Raw genomic sequence first — 27,455 nt, forward strand, 5'->3', positions numbered from 1 at the left:
CAATGTAATTTTTTTTTAATATTAAAATAGCTTTGATGCACTACAGAATCTTTAAAACACTAGTCACCAATTGTTTAGGATGTCTGACATTGGACACCACCTCTAGGCTTTTGATCTTCTTCATATACCTCCCCACGATAACTTCTATGCTGCTCTTCTGAAACAAATTCTGTTAACTCCACAGGTTCCATGTCATCAGTGATCATTAATTCTTGACGTGGTGGAAGCAAATCCTCCAACATTGCCAGGTCTTGTGGTGGAATCCAGCCATACGGAGGAAACTTCACCTGCAGATGAGGCAAGAATAAGTAACGACTAAAAAAAAATCAAATCTTATCTTCAATAATCATTGCATGCAGTGATGATACTTACTGAGAATTGAATGATCAGCAATCCTTTCTCAAATGGATCTCTATAAATAGGCATACCTTCATTACGAACACATTTAAGGCTTCCAACTTTTATAACTTCACCTAAAAAAAGTTTAAATAAAATTAAACTAAAATACCAGATCACTGGGCTAAACTTACTGATTAAAAATGCAGAGGGCACGAGACTGGGTGAGGAAAACCATAAGAACATTTGAAATAGTAACAAGATTTGCCATTTGACACCAAACCCACTCTGCATTAAGATTATGCACTTTCCTGCCTTTCTCCATAACCCATCTATTCCCTTGATAAAAACATATCTACCTCAGTCTTAAATGTATATGAGGACTTTGACCCCACAAGTAGCAAGTAGCTTCAAAGACTCAACTCTCAGCCCCCATCTCAGCCTTGAATCGACACCCCTTTATTTTGAGACTGTCCCCTCTGGTCCTAGACTCTCCCATAAGGAGTGTGTCTATTCAGCATCCAGTAAGTAGAGTCCCAACCAGTTTAGCTTTGTCATGGGACAATCCTCCTCCTAGAGAACCTTCACTGAACTGCCTCTAATGAAATAAAATCTTTCCTCAAATACGGGATCAAAAACTGCTCACAGAACTCCAAGTCTAGTCTCACAAGTAACCTGAGTAACAGCCAACATTCCATTAGCTTTCCTGGTTACCTGCTGCACCTGTGCACCAGCTTTGTATTTCATGCTGAAGTAACTCCCTGTCCCTTCAACAGCTTTCCTCAGTTTTCTAAATAATAGTTTTGTTCTCCCTTACAAAATGAATAACTTCACATTTTCCCCACATATTTTGCTTGCCAGAATAACTAACATCTAAAGTGTTTGCATCCATCTTGCCATACCAATATTTGTGTGTTGTCTGAACATTTGGCTACAAGAGGTTCTGCCCAGTATGTATCCTAGAGTAGTAAGTGAGCAATGAGGCATTTTAAACAGAACAAATACAGAAAAAGAGTGAATACATTGAAAGATGGGATTTCAGGGAATGAAAGAGCAAGCTTGAAAAGTAAAAGGAAATATTTGTTTAGTAAGGAGATTAAATAAGGCAGGGCTAAGACAAAAACTCTTTAAAAGTATATTTGCACAAGTCATTAGTAACAATGATTTGAAGCAACAGACAACCATGCGGTGGTGCAAGAGCAGCCAATGTCAATTTTCTTGACATTTCAAAAAAAAGTGATGAATTTCAGAATATTAGAACCAGCAGTAGGATCAGAATTGTACAGCTCATTATTCACAGATGGCAAGTTTAATCAGGACCTAGGAACATGAATTGCCCATCTTGTAATTTTTGTTATTCCAATAAATAGTGGTCAATCTGCATGATAGCCTTGGTTCTTCAATTGCCTAACAAAAACCCTTCTCTAGAGCCCGTTAGTTGGAACAGACTAACTACAATGTCAAGAGTAGCTAAGGTAACAGCGGTGTCTGTAAAGGCAAAGGGGCAAGCTACAATGTTATATCAGTTAGCCTTTATTCTGATGTTGGTAAAATATGAGTAGAACACATGTAGAAACACTGTCTGAGCTTGTCAAATGAATTTCTTGAGTATACAGCATGTCAGAATACACAAGAAAAATCAGGAAAACTAAAAGGGGACACAAGCCAGCTTTGGCAGATGAGGTAAAGGAGAATCCAAAGAGATTTTGCAAGTACAAGGTGGCAAAAGAGTAAATAGGGAGAGAACAGGGACTCAAAGATCAACAAGGTCATCTATGTGCAAAGCCACAAGAGATGGGTGAGATTCTAAATATTTCTCATCAGTATTTACTGTTGAGAAAGGTATGGATGCAAGGGAACTTGAGAAAATAAATGTCTTGAAGAGTGTCCACATTACAAAAGAGGTGTGCTGGAAGTCCTGAATGCATTAGATAGATAAATCCCCCAGACCTGAAGTATATCCCTGGACTTTGTGGGAGACTTGGAGTAAATTATGGAGCCCCTAGCAGGGATATTTGTATCAACAGCCACAGGTGAAGTGCCCAAAGACTGGAGGGTGGCTAATGTTGTGCCACTATTCAAGGTTGCAGGGAAATGCCTGGGAACTACAAACCAGTGAGCCTAATGTCCATGGTGATACGTTACTGGAGGGGATTTGTAGAAGCAAGGATTCATTTGAGATAGTCTGCAAGGCTGTGTGGGGGAAATCATGTCTCATGACTTTGATTACATTTTTTTAAAGGGGTAACCATAAAAGTGGATGAGGACAGTGCAGTGGATGGTATCTACATGGACTTTAGCAAGGCCTTTGACAAGGTACTGCATGGGGGGTTGTTCAGTGATGTTAAATCTCAGGTTCCAGGGAGAGCCAGCCAATTGGTTACAAAATTGGTTTGACAGTAGAAGACAGCATATGGTAGAGGGCTGGTTTTTCAGACTAGATGCTTGTGACCATCAGCGTGCCACAGTAACTGGTGTTGGGTGCACTGAGATTCATTATTTATATAAACAATGTAGATGAGAATTTCAGGAGGTATGGTTAGTAAGTTTGTGGATGACACCAAGATTGGTATAATGGACAGTGAAGGTTATGTAGGAATGCAGCAAGATCTTGATCAACTGCACCAGTGGATTGAGTGACGGCAGATGGAGTTTAATTTAGATAATTGCAAGGTGTTGCATTTTGGCAAGGCAAACCATGGCAGGACTTAATAGTCAAATGTAGAGAGCTGGGGAATGTTATAGAGCAAACATATGAGTACAGGTTCATAGCTCCTTGAAAATTGAGTCACAGGTAGACAGGGCAGTGAAAGTGACTTTCGGAATGCTAGCTTTCACTGGCCAGGGCACTGAATAAAGCAGTTGGAATATTTTGTTGAAGCTGTACAAGACTTGGTGAGCTGAAAATGCGCAGGTCAGGCAGCATCCAAGGAGGAGAATTGACCTGCTGCGCTTTTCCAGCAACACATTTTCAGCTCTGATCTCCAGCATCTGCAGTCCTCACTTTCTCCTACAAGACTTGGTGAGGCCATGTTTAGAATACTGTGTGTAGTTCCAGTCACCTGACAAAAGAAAGGACACTAGAAAAAAGTGCAGGAAAGGTTTACAAGGATGCTACCCGGACTGGAAGGTTTGAGTTGAGAGGTTGGATAGGCTCGGACTTTTGCCATCCTGGAGCTTAAGAGACAGGGATTACCTTATAGAGGCATATAAAATCATGGGGGACATAGGTAAGATAGGTAGCCATAGAATCAGAAACTTACAGCAGAGAGACAGCCCCTTTGGTCCAAACTGGTCCATGCCAACAAAAGTGCTAACTGCCTTTCCCTGCACTTGGTCCATATCCTTCCAATCCTGTCCTATTCAAGTATTTGTCCAAATGACTTTTAAATGCTGCTAATGCATCTGCCTCAGCCACTTCCACTGGCAACTCATTCCATATGCAAACCACAGTGTGTAAAAAAAAGTTGCCCTGCTGTTCCCATTTATTCTTTCCCCACTACCCATAAGCTGATACGCCTCCTTCCAATCCTCTGGTACGAGTCCCGTGGAGAGTGAGGAAGCAAAGATCTTCGCCAGTGGCTTAGCAATCTTTTAAAATTTCTTTAAAATCTTAAGATGTAACATCAGATTTAGGGGATTTAGCAGCCTTCAGCCCAATTAATTTCACTCATCCTTTTACTCTAGGGATAGTTATTGTATTATTTCCTGCTTCTCTTTAGCCCTTGATTATTTAGGATTTTTGTAAAACTTAAAATGTCCTTCACCATAAAGACTAATGCAAAGTATTTATTCAACTCCTCAGCCATTTCCTGGCTCCCCATTATTTCCTCAGTCTTGTCATCAAGGAGACATGCTCATTTGGCCTCTGCCATTTTATATATTTAAAGCTCTGACTGTATTTTTAAATTACTTGTTAGTTTGCTTTTTTCCTTTGTCATCTTTGCTGGCTTTTAAAACTTCCCCAATCCACCGGCTTACATTAAATTTTACCATGCTATCAAATTGAAAGGAAAAATACATATAATCAATAACTTCCTTGGTTAGGGGTGGCACAATGCCTGTGGTTAGAACTGCTGCCTCACAGCACCAGGGACCCAGATTCAATTCTAGCCTCCGGTGACTGTGTGGAGATTACACAGTCTCCCAGCGTGCACATGGCTTTCCTCCAGCTTCCTCCCACAGACCAAAGATGTAGGGGTTAGGTGAATTTGCCATGCTAAATTGCCCATATTTTTCAGGGATGTGTAGATTTGGTGCATTAATTAGGGGAATAGGTCTGGGTAGGATACTCAGAGGGTCACAGTGTGGCTTTGCTGGGCCAAATGGCCTGTTTCCACATTGTAGGAATCCCTACATAGAATCCCATGGTAGGTTTAAATCCTTCTTAGAATCCTTCCATTTCACTGAGATAGATTGTAACTGAATCATGAAGTATTTTCTTAAATGTCTGCAACTGTCCCACATCTGTTTTTTCTGCTGAGCACATTTCTCAGGTTCCTCCAACCAATTCTGCCCTCATTCTTATGTAATTCTTATTTAAGTTCAGAACACTTCTTTCCAAGAGTTTCTCTCTCACAAACTGAATACTAAATTCTACCATGTCATGGTCATTGTTCCCAAGGTAATATTTTACTCAAATCATTTATTAAACTTGCCCCTTAACTCATTAGTCAGGAGATGTGAAAGGTTAAACAAATTTGAAATGCTTAAAAAACTCAAATTGCAGTGACAAGATAATACCACTCACCTTTATATAGGAACAGGAAATAATAAAAAAAATTAATAAGTTATGCATAGTAGATGGTAAAACAGAATTATTTTAAAGTCTGTTGTATAACTCTGAAGTTTGTGCTATTGCAAATGAATAGAAAATAATTGCACCAAATCAAACTTGAGAAAAGGCAATAAAGCTTTCAGTAATATTACCACTTGATTACTTTCTTAGCATTGTAAAGGCTCTGAAGCAATGTTGGTATTAACCTGGCTTGGAAGAAATCAGCAATGTCCTTCTGTCAAGTGTTCCTATTGTCCTTTTAAAACCACATAAAGCTTCCACCAGCAGGATTTCGATTTTCATTACCAAGTCATTTCCATGCCTTTGGAATACATCATGGTCCTTTTGATCAAGCACAATGATAACATCGCCAGGTTCTAATCCAGGCTCCTGATCTCCCTCTCCACGGAATGTTATCTTCTGTCCGTCTTGCATACCTAAAGATATATGAAAATAATTTGATGACATGCAATTAATTGATGTGCATACCAGCTCCATGAACAAACATCACAGCATCTTTCCTGAACTTATTTTACCTTTGTCTACATAGACTTCAAGTATTTTTCTCTCTTTCACTATTTTTCGTCCATTACAATTCTTGCAGCGGTCTTTTGGATTAATCTGTTCACCCTGTCCATGGCATTCTGAGCACATTGTCTGAATCTGCTGCACCATTCCAGGTCCAATTTGTTGTACATGGATTTCAATCCCTCTACCTTTGCAGTTTGGACACTTTTCCACAGCACCTTTCTTGCCTCCAAAGCCTGTGTTTAAAAAAAAGCATTAAATATGGAATTATTGCATTTTCCTCATCATAGTAATGTAGAAAGTTTACATACTGGGAATAAACTTAACATTAATTGCTTTCCCGCTCCTTTAATTTCATTTGCTACTTCCTTTTGACCACAATGTCTTGCCACCTGTCAAGCCTGCTTTATCATTCAATTATATAAAGGCAACTAGTGACTTTGCTTTGTCATTAATTTCCAGAAATCTTAATGTTTGTATCATAAACGCAATGATTATTAATAAAACCTGCGGTTTATCAAAAAAATCAAAATACATCGCTGGTTCATTTTTATCCATGCTAGAAATGACTTCCTCAAAATTCCAACAGATTTATCAAATACTATCCTTTCAAATCTTTTAAATATCCAGTTATTACATTCCTAGTAATAGGAAACATCTAGAATCTGATTGCATTTTTCCTCCATTCTTAAAATAATGGGGTTACAATTGCTAATTCCCAGTTTGCAGGAACCTTTGCAGAACCTATTAAGTTTTGAAAGATAACTACCAACGCATCCAATAGCTCTAGCCACCTCAATGTGAAGCTCATCGGGCCCATAGGCTTTAAACATTTTCAATCCAGTAAATTCTTTTTAAATACTACCAGTTCACTAATAACTGCATTGGAGCTCTTAAGATTTGTAGCTTCAGTTGTGGATGAGGTCATTGACTTGCTTGCTGAGCTACTAAGTTTGTTTGCAGATGCTTTGTCACCATACTGAGTGACCCCATCAGTATACCTCCGGCGATTCGTTTGTGTTCTGTCCTGCGTGCTATGTGTGCACACTGGTTTGCTGAAGTGGGTGGCATCAATTCTGGTTTTGTTTCATTGGTTGGTACAAGGGGTCTAAATCTACAAGTTTGTTAATGGAGTTCAGAGTTGAGTACCAGGCCTCCAGGAATTCCTGTGCATGTCTTTGTTTGGCTTGACCTATGATGGATGTGTTGTCTCAGTCAAACGGGTATCCTTCTTTGTTAGTGTGTATGGGCACAGGTGATAGTTGATTTTGTTGCTTGGTGGCCAGTTTCATATTAGAGTAGAGTGTGGTGCACCTCCAGACCCACCCCCTTCCCATTTAATCACTCAGCCCCCCGGCCCACAAGCCTCATTCCAATGAAGGGCTTATGCCCAAGACATCTATGCTTCTGCTCCTCGGCTGCTGCCTGACCTACTGTGCTTTTCCAGCACTACACACTACTGATCTCCAGCATCTGCAGTGTTCACTTCCTCCTGGTTAGTGTATCAGATGGCTAGTTTTCTTCCAGTTTGCCCTATGCAATGTTTGTGGCAGTCTTTACATGATATTTTGTGTAACATAGGTGGCTGTCGTAGTGAAGTTGCCAGTTTCCAGCGGACTACACATTTTGGATAACTACTGTTTTGAGGATGCCGTATAGGTGTTGTTCTTTGCCTCTGCGCAGCTCCAGAGTCCTGCAGTGTGTTACAGCTTGCTGGATCAATGTTCTGATGCACTCCATTTGTGGATGTTGGGATGGTTTGCTGTTAGAGTACTTGATCTGTAAGGGTGGCCTTTCTTGTACATGGTCTGCAGCTCACAGTTGGCCTTGTGTTCAACCATTACATCCAGGAAAAGAAGTCTGTTGTTGTTCTCTTCTTCTTTGGCAAACTTTATGTTGGTGGGGATGTTGTTTATATTGACGGGTTTCTTCCAATTGAACGCATTTGGCAATGACAAAAGATGTCATCCTGTAGCAAATCCAAAGTTTAGGCTGGATAGTGAGAAGGATTTTAGTCTTTGCATTACAGCTTCTGCTATTCATTCTGATAGTGATCCCAAGGGTGTTCTGTTGATTTATCTGTATACCTAGCCATTGAAGATGAAGTGGGTTGAGAGGCACAAATCCAGTAGGTTGAGGGTGCTGACCTTGCCGATGGTGTTGGTGTTGTTGAGTGTATGCATTACTGGTCAGTTTAACGGCAAGGCTAATGTTTACCTTGGCTATGGAGATGTCAATGGAGGTAAATAGTGCAGTCATGTCAAATGAGATCATAACCTCATCCTCTTCTATTCTAGAGCTTTTAATGTTGAACAATTTTTGGATAGAGTGGATTGAGCTGTTTACGAGGTGTTTCAGTCTCCATTGTTCTTTTGCTAGTCTTATGTCAGTGTACCCTGAAGTGAAACTATGGGTCTGAAGGGGACCTCTGGTTTGTGCGCCTTGGGGAGTCCATAGGAGGGTGCGCTCATGGTGTCCATAGGAGGGTACTTTGTCAGATGACATTAGTTTCCCATTGTCAGGTTAGTCTGAACATTTTGCACCTGTCGGTGTCTGATGCTTTGGGAAGGTTGTTAGCTCAGGGCGTAGATGAGATTGTTGACTTGCTTGCTGAATTGGTAAGTTTGCAGATGTTTTGTCACTATATTAGGCAACATCAGTGCAGCTCTGGATTCAGTTATTTTGTAACCAATCTTGTGAATTCACCCATTTTGAGTAGATTTTTCAGGGTAGCTGCAGTGTGGTTTTCCAGTTGTGTTGGGTCTGTCAACATCTATTGGTAAGTATTGGTATCTACTAATGCTTGCTTTTTCTACATATTGTGCTCTTTATGATAGTCATGTGCCTCTTGTCTGCAGATAAGATTACTGTTCTTGTTTTTCCTAAGTCCAACTAGGGCTTTCCTCTAATGTGGTGGAGGGTGTTCCACACATTTTCTAGTTAGTGTTGTGGCTACTTTAGCCTGATAGTTTGTTGGGTTCCTTAGAGTCCATTGTTTCCTTTTAGAAAATGGAGAGTAGATACTAATGCCACCAGGAAATCCATTCTATCGGCATGTGATTATAGTTCAGTTTTTGTACCATGACAGCTTTTTTGGTGTGAGTAGTCAGACAGACAAGTGCCTAATTTGTCAGTGTTGTTGCTGTGAGAGTTTAGTTTCTCCTGTAGGGCCAGTATTTTCCTTGTCTTGGTCTGGTGTTGTTTCATGGTGATGGCTCATTCTAGTGTTCTGGTCCATTCATGATCCGTATATAGCAGTCTGCACCTGTTGTCCTGCTGTCCTGAACTTGTGGGGTGTTGAGAGGTGACTTGTATTTTGTACTGTGGTAGTACCTGTTTTCGGAGACATTTATGTAGGAAATGAAGTTGCGCACGGTGGAACTCTATCAGATGGCATTAGTTTCCCATTGTCAGACTAGTTTGAACAGGTTGCACTTGTAGGCTCATAGTTCTGGGACAATTTGTAGCTCTGTTTGTGGATGATTGTTGACTTGCTCACTGGAGCTGGTAAGTTTGCTTACAGACATTTAATCACCATACTAGGTAACATCAGTGCACCTCTATTAAAAGTTAGTGTTTTGTCCCACTTGATAAGTGTCTCCTGGTTTGCTGAATTGAGTGGTAGCAGAATGCTACAGGTAATGATTCATAATGCCCACAACCACCTTCATAAACGAACAGAAAACTGCACGCCATAAAAATTCCAACCCGACGGACCATGAATGGACCGCAACACTCAAACGAGCATCACCATAATGCAACTGAAGACCAAGATAATGAAAAGGAGACAGTGAGGTCTGCAGATTAGATTAGATTAGATTATTTACAGTGTGGAAACAGGCCCTTCGGCCCAACAAGTCCACACCGACCCGCCGAAGCGCAACCCACCCAGACCCATTCCCCTACATTTACCCCTGCACCTAACACTACGGGCAATTTAGCATGGCCAATTCACCTGACCTGCATATTTTTGGACTGTGGGAGAAAACCGGAGCACCCGGAGGAAACCCCCGCAGACACGGGGAGAATGTGCAAACTCCAGACAGTCCGTCGCCTGAGGCAGGAATTGAACCCGGATCTCTGGCGCTGAGAGGCAGCAGTGCTAACCACTGTGCCACCGTGCCGTGCTGGAGATGAGAGAGGGCAGACGAGAGGACTTAGTTCCTGATGAAGGGCTCCAGCCCAAAACGTCAATTTTCCTGCTCCTCGGATGCTGCCTGACCTGCTGTGCTTTTCCAGCAATAAACAACCAAGATAATGAAAAGACTGGCCCTACAGGAGAAACTAAACTCACCCGCAGCAATGACACTGATCTCGGATAAGGAATCTGTCGACCGACCACTCAGACACCAAAAAAGCTGTCCTGCTATGCAGACTGAACTATAACCACCGATATGCCAATAAAACTGACTTTCTGGGGCATTAATATCTATTCTAGAAACAACAGACTCACTGAAGATACCCAACAGACCATCAGGTAGACAAACCACAAAGCTAAGCAGAAAGAATGAATGGAACACCCTTAACACTTGCAGACAAAAGGCACATGACAGTCATACGTATAAATGCATAATATATCAAGAAAGCTAACACTGCTAGCAGACACTGATACTTATCAATAGATGACAACAGACAGCACCACAACTGGAAAACCACATTACAGTTACCCTAAACTACCCTAAATTACAGCCCTTACCACTATTCAGCCTAAACTTTGGATCCGCTATGGGGATGACACCTTTGTTATTACCAAGTGCACTAAATCAGGACAAATCCATCAAATCAAACATCCTCACTAGCATAAAGTTCGAGAACAACAGACTTCCCTTCCGGGACATAATGGTCCAACACCAGCACCTCCTCGAATGCAAGGCCATGGTGAGGTCCAGACCAGCAAATACTGCAAGGCCATGCATACAGATCAAGTACTGAACTACAACAACAACCATCCCAATACCTATAAACAGAGCTGCATCAGAACATTGTTCAAGTGAGCCGTAACACTGTAGCAGCCCAGAGCTGTGCAAAGCCGAAGAAGAACACCTAAACAATGCCTTCAGAAACAATGGTTATCCAAAAAGCATAATCCACCGAACTCTACACAACAGGAAGACAATATGTCCAGATACACTGGTTACCCTGCCATGCATAGAGGACATATCAGAAATGACTGGACTATTCCAACCCCTAAGTATCATGGTAGCCCACAAACTGACAAATACGCTACAACAGCTACTGATGCAATATTAAGGATCCCACATCCACAACCAACATATACAAAACATGTAAAGACTGCCACAAACATTATACAACGCAAACCAGAAGAAAACTAACCATCAGGATACACAAGCACCAACTAGCCATGATCAACTATCACTTATATCCTTGCAAAGAGAGACACCAATTCGACTGGGACAACATACCCATCCTAGGGCAAGCCAAACAGACATGCACAGGAGTTCCTGGAGGTCTGGCATGCAACCTGGAACTCCATTAACAAACATTTGGAGTTAGACCCCCCCTTACCAACCACCCACCTCAGCCAACCAGGAAAGCAAATAGCAGGCAGGACAGAACACCATGCTTCTCCGGAGGCACACTGATGTTACTAGTATTGTGACAAAACATCTGCAAAAAACTTACCAGCTCAGCAAGTCCACTTCACTTGCTTCTCAGCTTCACACGTCTTATTTCTGCATCTTGTAGTTTCCCTATTGTCCACTAGAAATGCTCATATCCAGACATGTAAGGGACCCACATTTGTCCTAGCTACATCTTTTCCTTTTCACATTGCAAAAGCTCTTTCCTTTGCTGTTTGCCTTCATATTTGTCACTAGTTTACATTCAAATTTTCTTCTTCCACTCCTAAATAATTTCTTGGTAACCTTTTGGTGGATCATAAATTTCTAACCTTTTTTTTCTCATCCTCATGAACCCATAAAGCATGAATACAATCCTTAACACTTATGTAAATAATTTGATTAACTTTTCCCTTTGGAGTAAGAGTAACATATATAAAACAAGTCTGATAAAATGAACTATGTCCCCTGTTCAATTGTCTCCAGTTCCTGGGCTTTTAGACTACTACTACCACCACGTGTTTTTTTTTAATTCTCTAATTTGCAAAGTTCTATTTCTCCACCTTCATACTGCCCTGAATTTTATCTTCATTGCTTCCATGAGTACTGCTATCATCTTGAGTTGAAATCACTCCTTTTCATCTCTAACTACTCTAATGAGCTAAGGTCTTACCATCAGTGAAGAGTTCCTGCTGCAGAACTCAATCCACCATTCCAGAAACAAACCTCCCCACTACACCATCTGTCAATCTATGCAATGCTATTGAGCTGTCAACATCTCAGCTAATTGGATAGATGCTAGCCAGATTTTCAATGTTGAGTTTTATTTCAAGGTCAAGCCAAATAAGATTGCATACTCACCATCACATTTATCACAAATTATATTTTTCTTCAAAGCCAGTTTCCTTGTGGCTCCATTGTACAGATCCTCAAGTGAAACAGCCAACTGGTGAACAACATCCTTGCCTAGACACAAAAATGCAACCACGACAAATAAAACTATATTCAAAGGCTGACACTGATTTTTGCAAGAAAAATGTTTGGTAAGTACAGAGGAACATTGATTAGCCAAACAACACGGGCAGGGTGTATTTTGTCAGGTAGTCAAATGTTTGGACAATTGAATGCTGGACAAGAGTTGGGACCTTGCTGGATAGTCCGAAATTTAGATATTCGAACGCCAAATAATAGAGGTTCCTCTAATTAAAACAATGCTTTCCTCCAGTATGAAGCTAATATCAGAGTTAAGTTTGTTGACATACAAGCAAAACATTGTCAACAGTTCAAGCTGCCAAACTAGCATGCTTGGAAAAAAAGTCCTACATTTATATTTGAGTTACTTAACTTGGCTCCTCCGGACACTTAAAAAGTCAATTTTATGCAGTTACCCATGGTTTCTATAATGAGGATTTTTTTAAAAATGGATGCATATTGAATTTAAGTAATCAAAAACCAGGGCTTGAGATGGAAAAATATGCTTAGACCTAGTGTCCTTGGCCTAAATATAGGCACACAATGAATCTTGAAATCAATTTCAAATGGTTGAAAGCTTCCATCTTTTTGTATAGTTGCATATTAGATTATCAAAGCTTGCACTCAAATTCTTAACCAATATTTTATGGACCAGTTAGACTGGTTTGACAAACTTGAAAACACAAAATGCTCCTGACCAAAGAACGAAGAACCACTTACAGGTGATTAGTTGGCAAGTACTCAATGCATGAAACAGATCATATACAAAAGACTCCCAGACAAATCAAAAGTATGTTGCTTGCACCATAAGCTGCACACAAAGTTCAAATATAGGTCAGTGGGATTCCCAATACTTAGTGAGAACTGTAGTTTTGTTATGGGTCACAACTCATGTACAAATGCTAGATAAAAGCACATGTTGCACAGGTTAAAAAAATTGGTGGATTATTGAATAATATTGAATATTATGGAAACACCTTTGTGATGTATACCAGAGACCATTTCCAGTGTGAACCTTACACCTATTTGTAATGACAGGTAATATTCATTATTGTATTTTTACATACTGGAAGATTATATAACCACTTTTTAAACTGCACATTTGAGGGGAAATAAACTGAAGACTTATTGTAGTAAATGGAGAAGAGAAAATGTGTTCTTTAGATTTGCTTAATTTTAAACAAACTCACTGATTTCAACAGTAAAACAAGTTGAGTTACAGCAAACTACAATAGAATCTAGATGGAGCTTAGGCCTTCATTAATTTCTACTTGTAGCCCCCCACACTGATCCAGTGAAGCTCAATGGGAAGTCTAAGGAATACTGACATATCTTTCAATTAGACACTTTACAGCCTTCTGATTTCAAAATAAAATTCAACAGCTTTCAATCATAACCTACACTCCATTTTTACTTCAGACATTAGTTGCCACTAATTATTATTTGCCATTTTTGCACTGACTCATTTGTTTAATTGCCCCCTAGCCACCAAACCCTGTACATTCAACCTTTTTGTTATTTAATCACACCTACCTTCCACCCTGCCAAAGCTTTTGTCCTTTCCTCCAGTATCCATTTTTCTGCCTCTGCTTTTGTTTAAAAGCTATTGAATTTCCAAAATTTTCATAGTTCAGATGAAAGGTCACATGCATGTTAATATTTACACTCATTTTCTCTCCAAAACATTGCAGGGTATTCCTACTATTTCTTGGATTCCAGCATCTGCAATATTTTGCAAGATGGAGCTCCCTGGAATATTAATTTATGTAAAATAAACAAGTGCTAAAAACTGCATGACTTCTAAACGTCTAAGATTTGAGTTTGGGCAAATGGAATACTATATAGACAAATGGCTAGAAATTTTGGGCTTCTGATAAAAATATATATATTCTTAAGTGGCAATGTTACTCACCAGCCCTGTCTTTCTACAAGACAAATGAGAGAAATTTCTCCTCCCTTCCCAAATCTTTAACGAACTAGGGAAATTACTTCATGTACCTCTTTTCTCCCTTTGCATTCTGCCACCACCACCAAAGAACATGTCGAAGATGTCCATCGGCGAGGAGAAACCACCACCCCCTACTCCTCCTTCCTTAATGGCTTGTTCACCACCTTGGTCATAGAGATTTCGCTTCTTAGGATCTGACAAAACCTCATAGGCTTGTGATATAAGCTTGAACTATTGAAAAGAAGCAAGAAAGAAGGTAACTAGAAATGAACAAAAGCACTCGAAATACCTACTGTAGGTGCAAACATTTCTAACTCAAAACAAAACAGATTTTAAGGTCATTTTATTTTCTGAAATGCTTTCTTTGATGCAGCATGAGGAAAAAATTGGAAAACAATTTGGTTTGCCCAAAAAGCTTTAGTAAAATATCAATTTCTCCCACAAGAATAAAATGGCAATTGTTTTAAAACATCAACATAACCAAAATAACCTTAAACAAAATTATTGGAACATGCCCGGAGGCCAACAAGCCAGGCTACAGCTCTCCAACTGGGCCAACATTCCAAAAGGAGTGGTTTAATGAAGTTTATTTAATAATGAAGTGCCTGGATTGTTGGGAGACTTAGTTACCTATGCAAACTTTTTTTGAAATAAGTTAACTGGTGTCACAGGAAATACTGTATACAGTATCAATTATATTGTTTTGTAATGCTGTAAAAATTAGGAATTTCTCTTATGACTGCCAATTTTAAGTATCAAATTTTGAAAATAATTATAGAAGACCATCACTCAGTAAATCAGTAACCTGAGAGGGATTCAAACAAGCCAGCCATGCAGTTTTAAGAACCATAGGACAGTGTACAAAAAAACAAGATCCAAAATCCAGGTTGTCATGGCCTATCATTGATAAAGCTTGACATTCCCATTCCAAGGCTGTATTGTGAATACCACTAAGCTTTTAAAATGTTTCTCATTGATAGCAGGCATTGCCATGAGAAACATGAACAATTTGAACTGTAATTGTTTCACAGAAGTACTCTAACTGGATGTGAAGTGAACAAAATATTTCCAAACTGTTCTAATTTAAACTGTTCTTTTAGCCATTATTGATTTAATCTCCCAAACCTCATTACCAAGGTATTTACAGTTTTCAGCAAGCCTTATGAAAAGTTAGGTATTGTTAATTCAGATTGTGGGTGTCATTGGCAACCCCAGCAATAATTAATATCTAACTGACCACAAAACAGACTATGGGTCAAAGACTTCTGAGCTGTATGATTCTGCAAAAGATGGTGCAAGTTGCCTTCTTGAATAATTGCAATAAACAATTCAATTGAGGAATTTTCATGATTTTGATCTTAATGAAGGAATTGTGTTACATTTACAAGTCAGGATACGCAAAGCTTAGATAGGAATGTGGAAAGTGGTGCTCCCATGAACATTTGGCCTGCCCTTCTACATGGATGAAGTATTTTTTTACAGTGCAACACAATGTGCTGCATTCAGTACATGGATTTGGGAGGAATTAAATATTTGAGGTGATGCATGGGTTTCAAAGTAGGAGTTTTCATTGGGTGGTGTTGAAATTTGAGCAGTATTGGAGCTAGACCCAAAGGAAAAAGTATCCATCGTATTTCTGACTTGCATCTCAGCTAGTGGAGTGACTAGCACCCAGAGAAATCTTCCCTTCTCTTTTGTGACTACACTTGATAATTTCAACCCCTATGTCAACTCACCTTGCTTTCTCCTCCATTTCACTATCATCTTGTTACTTTGTGTTCATAGGATGTGCCTGTTGCTAGCTAGGCCAGCATTTAGGGTCCATCCCCAAATCCTTTTCCTCCAAACAAACACCAAACATGAACAGCCACTCCCTTAAAAGTTGCTGCCTAAAATGGCCTTTCTAATCCCATTCAAAGATCAAACTACTAGGAACAATCAAGTTCTGGCATTAACTCCATTTCACCCCTTAGATAATAATTCATAATGGATTTTGCAGGACATGCAGAGTATTGCCACAGCCTTAGACCTCCAAAATCTATATTATTTTGCTCTCTTGATTCTGTCTCAGAAACAGTGCTAGGTCTGATTATTTCCAGGTATCCTTCACTCACCTCTAAACTTTCTCTGAACCTACTTTCTCCATTTCTGGGAATGTTTTCTTTCAGGGCACTTGAAATTCAAAAACTTCTATGCAGGATCAGATACTTGTTATGGAGCTTCCTGAGCTGAGGTGCTTCCAAAGCAAGGTTTAAGAAGGTCTGTGTCAATAGTGAGGCTTCTAATGTTCAACTCAATTAGCAAACTAAAGGTTGCAAACAGTGACCAGGGAAAGTGTAGAATTAGTGATACAAGTTGAGGAGAACCTTTTAATTTGCTGAATGAAAATAATGTTTAATGCTAGAGGGTGTGGAGCAGTCAGCAAAGAAGTTGCAGGTTGATCTGGGTGTTGTTACATTTGGAAACTGATCCCATAGCCACAGATGATGCGGACTGTCAGAAAAAGTAAAACAGGTTCCAACTTCACAGATTTTGGTAGGCAATAAGGCAATGGCAGGAACAGAAACCACTGCTGCAGAGGTTCTAGATATGACAGAATCGCAAGAGATGAGTTGAGCAGAAATACTCATACTAAGTAGGGCAAGTGAGGAGAAATACTGAAGGGGGATATAATAAACAGTCAAAAACGTTAGAGAATTAGAGGCAATTGCAGTCCGTTTTGATGCAGAGGAAGGAATAGAAAATCAGAATGTTGAGTTTTCAACAGTTACTGGCCAGAGGTCTGTCCAATCTAACCCGGTCAACTACTGCTCCATCAGTCAACACCCAACCAAAATAATAAGAGTCAATGACTACAAATTGGCAGTTTAATCTTCTTGCTAATGCTTTGTTTGGGTTTTGCTAAGATCGTAACTTCAGATTAGCATTTCTCATGTGTGAAATCCAGCTTCTGTGGTAACGACTGCACCCGACATGAAAGCACCACTAGATAATTTGATTACTTCCAGTGTGGAAACAGGCCCTTCGGCCCAACAGGTCCACACCGACCCGCCGAAGAACAACCCACCGAGACCCATTCCCCTACACCTAACACTACGGGCAATTTTAGCATGGCCAATTCACCTAACCTGCACATTTTTGGACTGTGGGAGGAAACCGGAGCACCTGGAGGAAACCCACGCAGACACTGGGAGAATGTGCAAAATCCACACAGACAGTTGCCTGAGGTGGGAATTGAACCCAGGTCTCTGGCACTGTGAGGCAGCAGTGCTAACCACTGTGCCGCCCACAAATGGTAACAACTAAGGAGCACAGGTAAAACAGAAATCGATGATATTAGGAGGACACTCCTCAGTGGTTGCAGTCAGGCCTGACAAAGGTTGAGATAGCGGGAGATTAATCAACTCAGATTCAGGATGTTGCTACTTGAGTTTCCAGAGTAGCTATCTAACTTACTCATTAGATCACAAGGTCCGAAATGAGGCTGCCCATTAATGATATCCAGATACATTGTTTCCTAGATAATGAAGCAGACCATGCATATATTCAGCAAAAGGTGTCCAATTCATGGGCCTGGGCTGCAAATCAACAAGATTCACATGATTCCTTGTTAAAGATAATGTAAGGAACTTACTAACATACTGGTGGACAACACTTACCAGAAACAACTACACAACTAAAATCAAACATAACTAGTTGAATCAATCTAAGTATTTTTTAAAGAAACTAACTCACCTACGAACAGTCAAAAGTCTTTCCACCAAAGATGCAATATGGGAGTGTAATGAATAATCTCTACAAGCCTGTATATAAATTCAATACTACCCAAGAAAGATCAGTTTGACTGGTACTTCACTATTAACATGCTATGTCTGCTGGAGACAACTTGTCCCAGATTGTTTAGCAGCATCATCCAAATTCACTAGCTCCACTTCCTAGACAGATGCATGGGGGGTCACCATCTTCCAAGTCCTCCATTAAATATTAATCCCAAAAAGAACCAATGCCAAAGTAGAGACAGGTTCAAAAGCTAGGGGAGGAAGTAAATTGAAGGGAGGTCAGAATTTGAGGTGGGGGAAGATAGAAGGGTACAGTAAATTCAGGAAAAGCAATTTAGAAAGCTTAGTTAAGTCTCAATTTCAGTGAAATAATGGGCATGGTCTACATTTACACTGTAGTTTTCTCAACCAGTTATTTAACAAAAGGACAACTTGGCACAATGTTTCCAAACTCAGCACAGTAAAGCCCACTTCTTGCTCTCCCAGATCCTATTCCTATTAAACTAATGGCCAATCAACCACTCTCCCTGACCCTAACCCTAAGTCTCTATCTTAGGTGACAACTGTCCAGATATTTTGATGGCCAGAGTTGTTGCAAAAGGTTTAACTGCAATTGCAAATTGAAACCATACAGAAATCCCAAACGGGGGACTGAAAATTTCCCTGGCATCTGGAATGCTGAAAAAGCACCACAGTCAAGAGATTTGCGAAGAACCTGACTCACTTAATCATAATAATTAGTTAATCAGAAGTTACAGATTAAAATCTAAGCTAACTCCAGACTAACTATTGAGCCAAGTCCCTTCCTCCTACTTACCACTCAACAAGACACCCTAATTGGCAACCACACACACTAACAAACCCACTATTCTTGCCTGACCAGTATTGCAGCCCACCACCTGCCATAGCTGACATGCCCCTGTTCCTGGATTAGTGGTGCTGGAAGAGCACAGCAGTTCAGGCAGCATCCGAGCAGTAAAATCGATGTTTCGGGCAAAAACCCTTCATCAGGAATAAAGACAGAGAGCCTGAAGTGTGGAGAGATAAGCTAGAGGAGGGTGGGGGTGGGGAGAAAGTAGCATAAGAGCTTCAGGGCAGAGAAAATGACCTGGGAGTTGCAGTGGAAGAGGGACTCCATGAGATTCATGAGAGAGGAGGAAAACTTCTTCAAGGCAGGCATCCTTGCAAGAGGATTCGCAGTAGGTACTCCCCTGTTCCACCGATCCAAATAGCCATTCACTTATCCTACTTTAAGAGGCTAACCTACATACTCCACACTTTACTATCATCCATGGCCTATCCAAGAGTCACTTATGTCCTTGATATATTGACTACCACCACTGCTGGCAATGCATTCCACACAATTGCTGTTTAAAGAACCTACCTCTGATATCTCCCTGAATTGCTCTCTGTACACCTTAAAATTATGTCCCCTCATGATAGCCATTCCCACTCTGGGGAAAAAGTCTCTGGCTATCCACTAAGCCTCTCATCATCTTGTACACTATCAAGTCACCTGTCATCATTCTTCACTCCAATGAGAAAAGCCCTAGCTCCCTCAACTTTTCTTCATAAGACATGCCCTCCAGTCCAGGGAACATCCTGGTAAATCTCCTCTGCACCCTCTAGAGCTTCCACATCCTTCCCATAATGACGCGACCATAACTGAACACAATATTCAAAAGTGTGGTCTAACTAAGGCTTCAAAGCTGCAGCATTACCTCATGGCTTAAACTCAATCCCCCTGTAATGAAAGCCAACACACCATATGGGTTCTCAACCCTATCACTTTGGGTGGCAACTTTGAGGGATCTACGAACATTGACCCCAAGATTTCTTTGTCCTTCCACACTGCCAAAAACCCTGCCTTTAAACCCTGTAATCTGCATTCAAATGCAACCTTCCAAATTGAATCACTTCACTTTTCCAAGTTGAACTCCAGCTGTCAATTCTCAGCTCAGTTCTGCATAGTCATTGTCCTATTGCAACCTACAGTAACTGTCCACAATATCCACAACTCCACCAATCTTTGTCATCAGCAAACATACTAATCCACCCTTCGAACTTCCTCATCCAAGCCACTGATAAAAATCACAAAGAGCAGAGTCTCAGAACAGATCCCCGCAGAACACCACTGGTCACCAAGTTCCAGGCTGAATCCTTTCCATTTACTACCATCCTCTTCTCTATGAGCCAGCCAATTCTGTATCCTGACAGCCAAATTTCCCTGTATTCCATGCCTCCTTACTTTCTAAGTGAGCCTACCACTCCTGTCTTCTCCCCATTACCTTGATCCTCTTACCAAAGAAGAACATATCTTAAGTACAATCAATGACTTGGCCTCCACAGCCCTCTGTAGCAACAATTTCCACAGAATCACCAAGTGCTGACTGAAGAAATTCTTCATCTCAGTTTTCAGAGGATTCACCCTCATGTCCTAGTTTCTCCCACTTGTGAAGCATTTTCTGCACATCCACTCTATACTCTACAAGCTTCAGTCATATTCCCCCTTCTAAACCCCACCAGACCCAGAGTTCTCAACTGCTCATGACTACTGCTGGATCCCTGGAACCATTCTTGTGAACCTCCTCTGGATCCCTTCCAAGCACATCACTCCTTAGATATGAGCCCAAAAGTGCCTTAATCCATGCCTTAAAAATCCAACCTTGATCCCTCTGCCTGTGCAAATACACACCCCTTTCCATTCTCCAAAATCCTGAGTTATTACCTCATCACTATGACCATCCCATCACTCGCTACCTTCCCCTCCAAAGAAAGTTCATTTTTTGGGGACTTCAAATTTAATTCCTCCAATTCCACCTTTGCACTAATGCAGCTCTTTAAAGTCACAAATGAGATCTTAGATTGTAGCAAAATTAAACTACTCCATTTTTGAGGGAGTTAACCAGAAAGTTCTACTACAGTGCCTCTCCTTGATTTCCAACTAGTTCATTCAGTTCAATCACCTCGTTCAACTCTTCTTGATCCTAGTTGCAGCAGAATCATGTACAATCACTTTTCTTTCTGCTCCAGCACCGATTATCTCTGAAATCTCAAATGATCTGTCTTCAACTGCTTATTTCTCCACTACATACTAACCTTAAGAGATCTGAATTCATGACAGGTTGCATATATATTATGGCAACACTAAACAAGACCTAACCAACATCTCCTAACCCATCCACCATGCCTAAGTTATTAGATTATCTGTTAAATATCCAATACAGGGACAGCAGAAATTTTCCCCAATTATCAGGAAAACTGTCTTTAGGCCCATCATAAACTGTAGGCAGCACAGATTGTGTCTTTCCACACTGTCTGAATGGATCTGCATCCAGGTGCTACAGTTTTCTCCCACAGACCAAAGATGCACTGTTAGGTGGATGGCCATGCCAAATTGCCCATGGCCTCCAAGGATGTGTAGACTCGGTAGATTAGCCATGGGAAACACAGTTACAGGAATAGGGTAGGGGTGGGTCTGTGTGGACCTGATGAGCTGAATGTCCTGCTTCCACACTGTAGGGATTCTATGTTCTGTATGAACAGTTTGTTGTTTGATTTCATCCTTGGCAAGTGCCCAAGTCTGCTGGCAAGCTTGGTAGCATAACTGACTGCAAATGAGCTACCCATCTCATACCTACACCATTAATACCCCTGTTTGCATCTTTAACAAAACCCAGCTTTATTCTATGCCTTAACTAATTTGTTGCTGAAACCCTCATTTAGGGCACTACTTCCCCACTTAATTATGGAGTCCCATATTCATAAACTGGAGGTTATTGAAAACATGACTGCCCTCATCATGACATGCATCAAGCCATAAAATTCTTCCCAAATCCTCAGAATTAAGTGATTTTTTTCATCTCTATTCACAAAGAAAAAAGATTATGTGGATATAGTAATCCAAGAGGAAGGGTGCAAAATATTTAACAAAATAATAAGGCAGGAGAGTAAGTGTTGCAGGAATTGGATAAGACACCAGGGCCTGATGAATTGTTCCTTAGAATGAAGGAGAAAAGAGACTATATTCTCATCTTCACAAGTAATAGGTACTCAGAATACAAATGCAGTTCCATTATTTACAAAAGGTACGAAAGAAATGCCAAATTAGTCTTACTTCAGGAGTGGGGAAAAATTAATCCTGAGATATTGGATAAACTTACTTAAAAGTGTAGACCAATCAGGGATAGCTAGCGAGGCTTTAAGGGATAATCATGCCTTAATTTGATTTACCTGAGGAAATAACAAGGAGAATTAATGGTTGGTGCAGTGTAAGTGACCTATATGGATTGCAGAAAGGCATGTGATAAGGTCCCACACGGCAAGTTGGTCAAAAAAGCAAAAACCCATGGATAATATGTCCAACCGAATCCAAAGTTGTCAGTAACAAGGAAAGAAAGGGTAATTGTCAATGGCTGCTCTTGCAAATGGAAAACTGTGACAAATGGTGTTTCACAGGGCTCAGTGTTATGACACCTACTGTTTGTTTTATTAACAATTTTGACAAACTGGAGAGCTATAACTGGCAAATTTACAAATGATAAAAGTGATTGTATAGTGGATAGCCATAAGCTCCAAAACGATATAGATGTGTTGTTGGAATGAGCAGGAAAGTGGCAGATGCAATTCAACTGATTACGTGTGGCACGGTGGCACAGTGGTTAGCACTGCTGCCTCACAGCGCCTGAGACCCGGGTTTAATTCCCGCCTCAGGCGACTGACTGTGTGGAGTTTGCACGTTCTCCCCGTGTCTGCGTGGGTTTCCTCCGGGTGCTCCAGTTTCCTCCCACAGTCCAAAGATGTGCAGGTCAGGTGAATTGGCCATGCTAAATTGCCCGTAGTGTTAGGTAAGGGGTAAGTGTAGGGGTATGGGTGGGTTGCGCTTCGGCGGGTCGGTGTGGACTTGTTGGGCTGAAGGGCCTGTTTCCACACTGTAATGTAATCTGATTACGTGTGAGGTAGTGCAAGACCAAACAGTAAACTAGAAAACGTTAAGTGAGAATATACTGAGAGGGGCTAAAGAGGAGAGAGACCTTGGCATGGAGGTTCACAGATCCTTAAAAGTAGGAAGTACAGTTAGATAAATTTATAAAGAAATGCATATGGAATGCTCTCCTTCATTGACAAAAGGTATAAAATACCAAGTAGGGATATAATGATGAATGGATTCTAGATTAGTGGTGCTGGAAGACTACAGCAGTTCAGGCAGCATCAGAGGAGCAGTAAAATTGACATTTCAGGCAAAAGCCCTTATAATGATGAAACTGTACGAGATACTGGTGAGACCACAACTGTAATGTGCACAGGTCTGGTCACTACACTTCGGGAAGGATCAGATTCCCTACAGTGCAGAAGAAGGCCCTTCGGCCCAACCAGTCCACACCGATCCTCCGAAGAGTAACCCACCCAGACCTATTTCCCTCTGACTAATGCACCTAACACTACGGGCAATTTCCCATGGCCAGTTCACCTAACCTGCACATCTTTGGACTTTGGGAGGAAACTGGAGCACCCAGAAGAAACCCACGCAGACACTGGGAGAATGTGCAAACTCCACACAGACAGTCGCCCGAGGCTGGAATCGAACCTTGGACCCTGATGCTGTGAGGCAGCAGTGCTAACCACTGAGTCACCGTGCCACCCCGATGTGCAGTTAGTTCTCCTAGTTGCAACACTTAATAGAAAATTCACTTAACAGAGGGTTTTTGGGAAAAGTGGGGCCGGGGTAGACCATCAAAAGAAATTACTCATGACCGATCAAAAATCACCCAAAAGTCAACTGCAATGAAAGCACAGCCTGAAGGTTGAAATCATATGTATTAACGAAACAAAAGTAAATTTAAACAGTACATTTAAAAACATAAGAATACCACTGTGCCGTACCTCTCACCAAAAGCTGCTCTGTTGGCAGTGGGCATCAGTGCATGCAAAGTACAGCACAGCATCAGTACAAAGTACACGAACTGACCCCCGCTGGAATTGCACTATTGCAAGCGGAGGTAAAATGTTCTCAAAAATACCATTTCCTAATTCTTCGGCAACGTTATGGCCAAATCTCACTGCCAAAACAGAGTTATCCCAGAACTTTAATGCTCTGGAGAGAATGGAGATGATTAATGGAATGCTGCCAGGCTAGAAAACTAACTAGAAGATGATATTTGAGGGGTTAGGACTATATTCTTTGGAACAGGGAAAGCTGAGGGGTGACATGATTGCAACATACAAAAGCGAAAGGGGTAGAATAGACAAGATGAACCTGCTAACCCTGGCAGAGTTCAAAAACTATAGGTCATTGATTCAAGCTAAGTGGCAAAAGGATTAGCAGGGACTGAAGAAAAAAAAAGCTTTACAGTGGGTGATGGGTACCTGGAATTTGCTGCTTGAGTTGGCCGAGGTGAGTTGGCCGAGGAGGCAGACCCCCTAAACTCAAATAGCTGGATTTGCACTTTAGGTACTGTAAGCTGCAAGATTAATTGGTTATGTGCAGGACAACAGGGCTAGAACAGGCATCTGGGCATCTTCAGGTCAGCATAGCTAAGATGGACTGGATGCTCCCCTTCTATTCTGTATTTGTTATGGCTTCTATGGACAGCCATGCTCGTCTAAGTCTGGCCTTTTGAACATCCTAGGTTATTAGTACACTATTAATTTCATGCCTTCACCCAGGATTTCCTCTCAAACCCTCACCTCTCCTTTCAAAAGGCTCCACATCTCTAAGCATTCGATAACTTTATTTACAGTATGTAGGTACTAATGAAAGTTTGGCTGTATTGCCTTCCCTAGTTTCCCCATGAACATCTTAGCACTCTAGGCACTTTCATAGGAGATTTAACAGTCAGCTACATTGCTATGCATCTGTAGTCATGCAGCAGCTACATTAGGCAAACAGATTTCTCTCACTGAAGGGCATTAATGAACCAGGTGGCTTTTTATGACAATAACATGGTTACTATTAGAGCACCCTTTAATTCCACATTTTTATTTAATTCAAATTTCATCTGTCATAGTGGGATTCAAACCCATGCCCCCAGAACATTGCCCTGTGACTGTGGATTACTATACCTGCGGATCTAGCAGGATTCCATCACCTCATTGTTATTATCCCCTGAAGTGGCTCAATCTTTAATTTTGTTCAAGTACTGATCTCTATGTTGGAGTATGGGACATTAAAGGTAATACATCATTACAATCAGTTTAGTACAATGGATTATCATCAGAATCTGCAATTAACTTGTAGACTATAGAATAAAAGAGCCAGGATGAAAGCCTGGGTTTGAGTCTCAACCTCAACCTCGCATATTCATTCCGATCAGACGGGATGTTCTCGAAGTTTCCGGAAAGCCAGCGCCTGTCTGATTGCCCGTTTTGTTTTCCTACCTTACCTTCTCCCCTTCGTTGGGGTTTTTGTCGGGGTGATATTTCAGGGCCAGTTTCCGATACGCCTTCTTGATCTCATCAGGACCAGCGTTGGGTTTGACCCCCAGTATATCATAGTAAGCTGTCTCCTTCACCATGGCTACCCTATAAAGTAATTAGAAACAGCGAGTTTCTTTTAAAAACTACCACGCTCACTCAATTATTCCAATATTAACAACGTTCTTCCTCCTGGGATGTAAATGAAACATCGTATAGAGTAACAACACTCAGAGGTGAATAAATATTGTTCACCATCACCACCGCCATTATGATCCCCCCCGGCCCCGGGTAACGCGGCCACTCACCCTTTAATATCGGATCACAGACCGCCGTTTAATTTTTATTATGATTTGAAGCCGAAGCCCACACCAGTAAGGAAACAACCTCCGACCGTCTCCAATTACGCGCTCGCGCGACTCTGCTCTGGCCATTTAAACCGGAGCGGCAGAAAATTCTAGATCACCTCCACCCCCCTGGCTGATGCCACGCCCATTACGAGCCTCTGCCCCGCCCTCTCTAGCCATTTGAAGTATTTCTCGGTCTATGCCCCGCCCTCCGACCGCTTCGACACGCCCTATCGGCCCCGACCCGACCCGATTGGTCCCGCCCAGCTTTCGTCACTGCCCCAACCGTTTTGTCCCAGCCTCCTACCCGCGTGACGTTGGTAGCGGGTTGCCATAGAGATGGGGAAGGTGCTTGTGCTCCCATGAACTTTCTAGAAAGTTCGCCACTGTTTTGGAACTATCTCAGAGAAGAGTGTGAATCTGAAAAAATGTTTGTGCCCCGAACGAGTTTAAGGAGTGGTAGCGGTTTGGGGAAGGAATGGTTGGTGGTGAGAGGGAAGATGGTGAAAGGGACGGGGATGATGAGAAGGGCAGAATGATGGAGAGGGGAGAAGAGGGCCAGCTATATGTAACTCTTGCCCTGCAGTGTACACCAATCCCTTTCCATCACTAAAGTAAACATAACTGAATTGTGGTCACAATCACCAAATCTAACTCCTGGCCAGGTTCATTACCCAGTACCAAATCCAATATGGCATTGTCCCTTGTGGCTTGTCTACATACTATGTCAGGAAACCCTCCTGCACACATTGGACAAAAACCGACCCATCTAAAGTGCTCGAACTATAGCATTGCCATTCAATATTTGGAAAGTCCCCCATAACAACTAACCCGTCCGTCTTGCTCCTATACAGAATCATCTTTGCTCTCCAATCCAATCAAAACCATAGGTTTAGGGTGAGAGGGGAAAGATATAAAAGAGACCTAAGGGGTAACTTTTGTACACAGAGGGTGGTACCGGTATGGAATGAGCTGCCAAAGGAAGTGGTGGAGGCTGGTACATTTGCAACATTTAAGAAGCATTTGGATGAGTATATGAATAGGAAGGGTTTGGAGGGATATAGGCCGGGTGCTGGCAGGTGGGACTAGATTGGGTTGGAATATCTGGTCGGCATAGATGGGTTGGACCGAAGGGTCTGTTTGCATCTCTCTATGAAAGTCCTTACTCAGAGAGTAGTAAGGGTATGGAATGCTTTGCCTGCAACGGTAGTAGATTCGCCAACTTTAAGTGCATTTAAGTCGTCACTAGACAAGCATATGGACATACATGGAATAGTGTAGGTTAGATGGGCTTCAGATTGGTATGACTGGTCGGCACAACATCGAGGGCCGAAGGGCCTGTACTGCGCTGTTATGTTCTATGACTATAAGTCCACACTGACCCTCTGAAGAGTAACCCATCCAGACCCATTTCCCTCTGACTAATGCACCTAACACTATGGGTAATTTAGCATGGCCAATTCTCCTGGCCTGCACATCTTTGGACTGTGGGAGGAAACCTGCACAGACATGGGGAGAATGTACAAACTCCACACAGACGGTTGCCTGAGGCTGAAATCAAACCTGAGACCCTGGCGCTGTGAGGCAGCAGTGCTAACTACTGAGCGACCATGCTGCCCATAAGATTAGATTAGATTAGATTACATTACTTACAGTGTGGAAACAGGCCCTTCGGCCCAACAAGTCCACACCGACCCGCAGAAGCGCAACCCACCCAGACCCATTCCCCTACATTTACCCCTTCACAAAACACTACTGGCAATTTGGCATGGCCAA

At 41.5% G+C, this 27,455-nt stretch overlaps 1 protein-coding gene across 1 annotated transcript; it reads right to left on the reverse strand.

The window, feature by feature from the left end:
• Positions 1–25,792, reverse strand: dnaja (DnaJ heat shock protein family (Hsp40) member A). The gene is made up of 8 exons (XM_043680154.2): positions 25,641–25,792; positions 25,302–25,440; positions 14,191–14,371; positions 12,082–12,186; positions 5,650–5,877; positions 5,320–5,550; positions 373–473; positions 1–287 (listed from the first exon to the last, which is right to left on the reverse strand). The coding sequence occupies exons 2-8, from the start codon at positions 25,431–25,433 to the stop codon at positions 75–77; spliced, it is 1,191 nt and encodes a 396-aa protein (XP_043536089.1). The 5' UTR covers positions 25,434–25,440; positions 25,641–25,792; the 3' UTR covers positions 1–74.
• Positions 25,793–27,455: the final 1,663 nt, after the last annotated feature.

This window comes from Chiloscyllium plagiosum, unplaced genomic scaffold (genome assembly GCF_037043375.1).
Source record: "Chiloscyllium plagiosum isolate Xiang-an unplaced genomic scaffold, Cpla_swu_hap1 HiC_scaffold_42, whole genome shotgun sequence".
In the NCBI taxonomy this organism is placed as follows: domain Eukaryota; kingdom Metazoa; phylum Chordata; class Chondrichthyes; order Orectolobiformes; family Hemiscylliidae; genus Chiloscyllium; species Chiloscyllium plagiosum.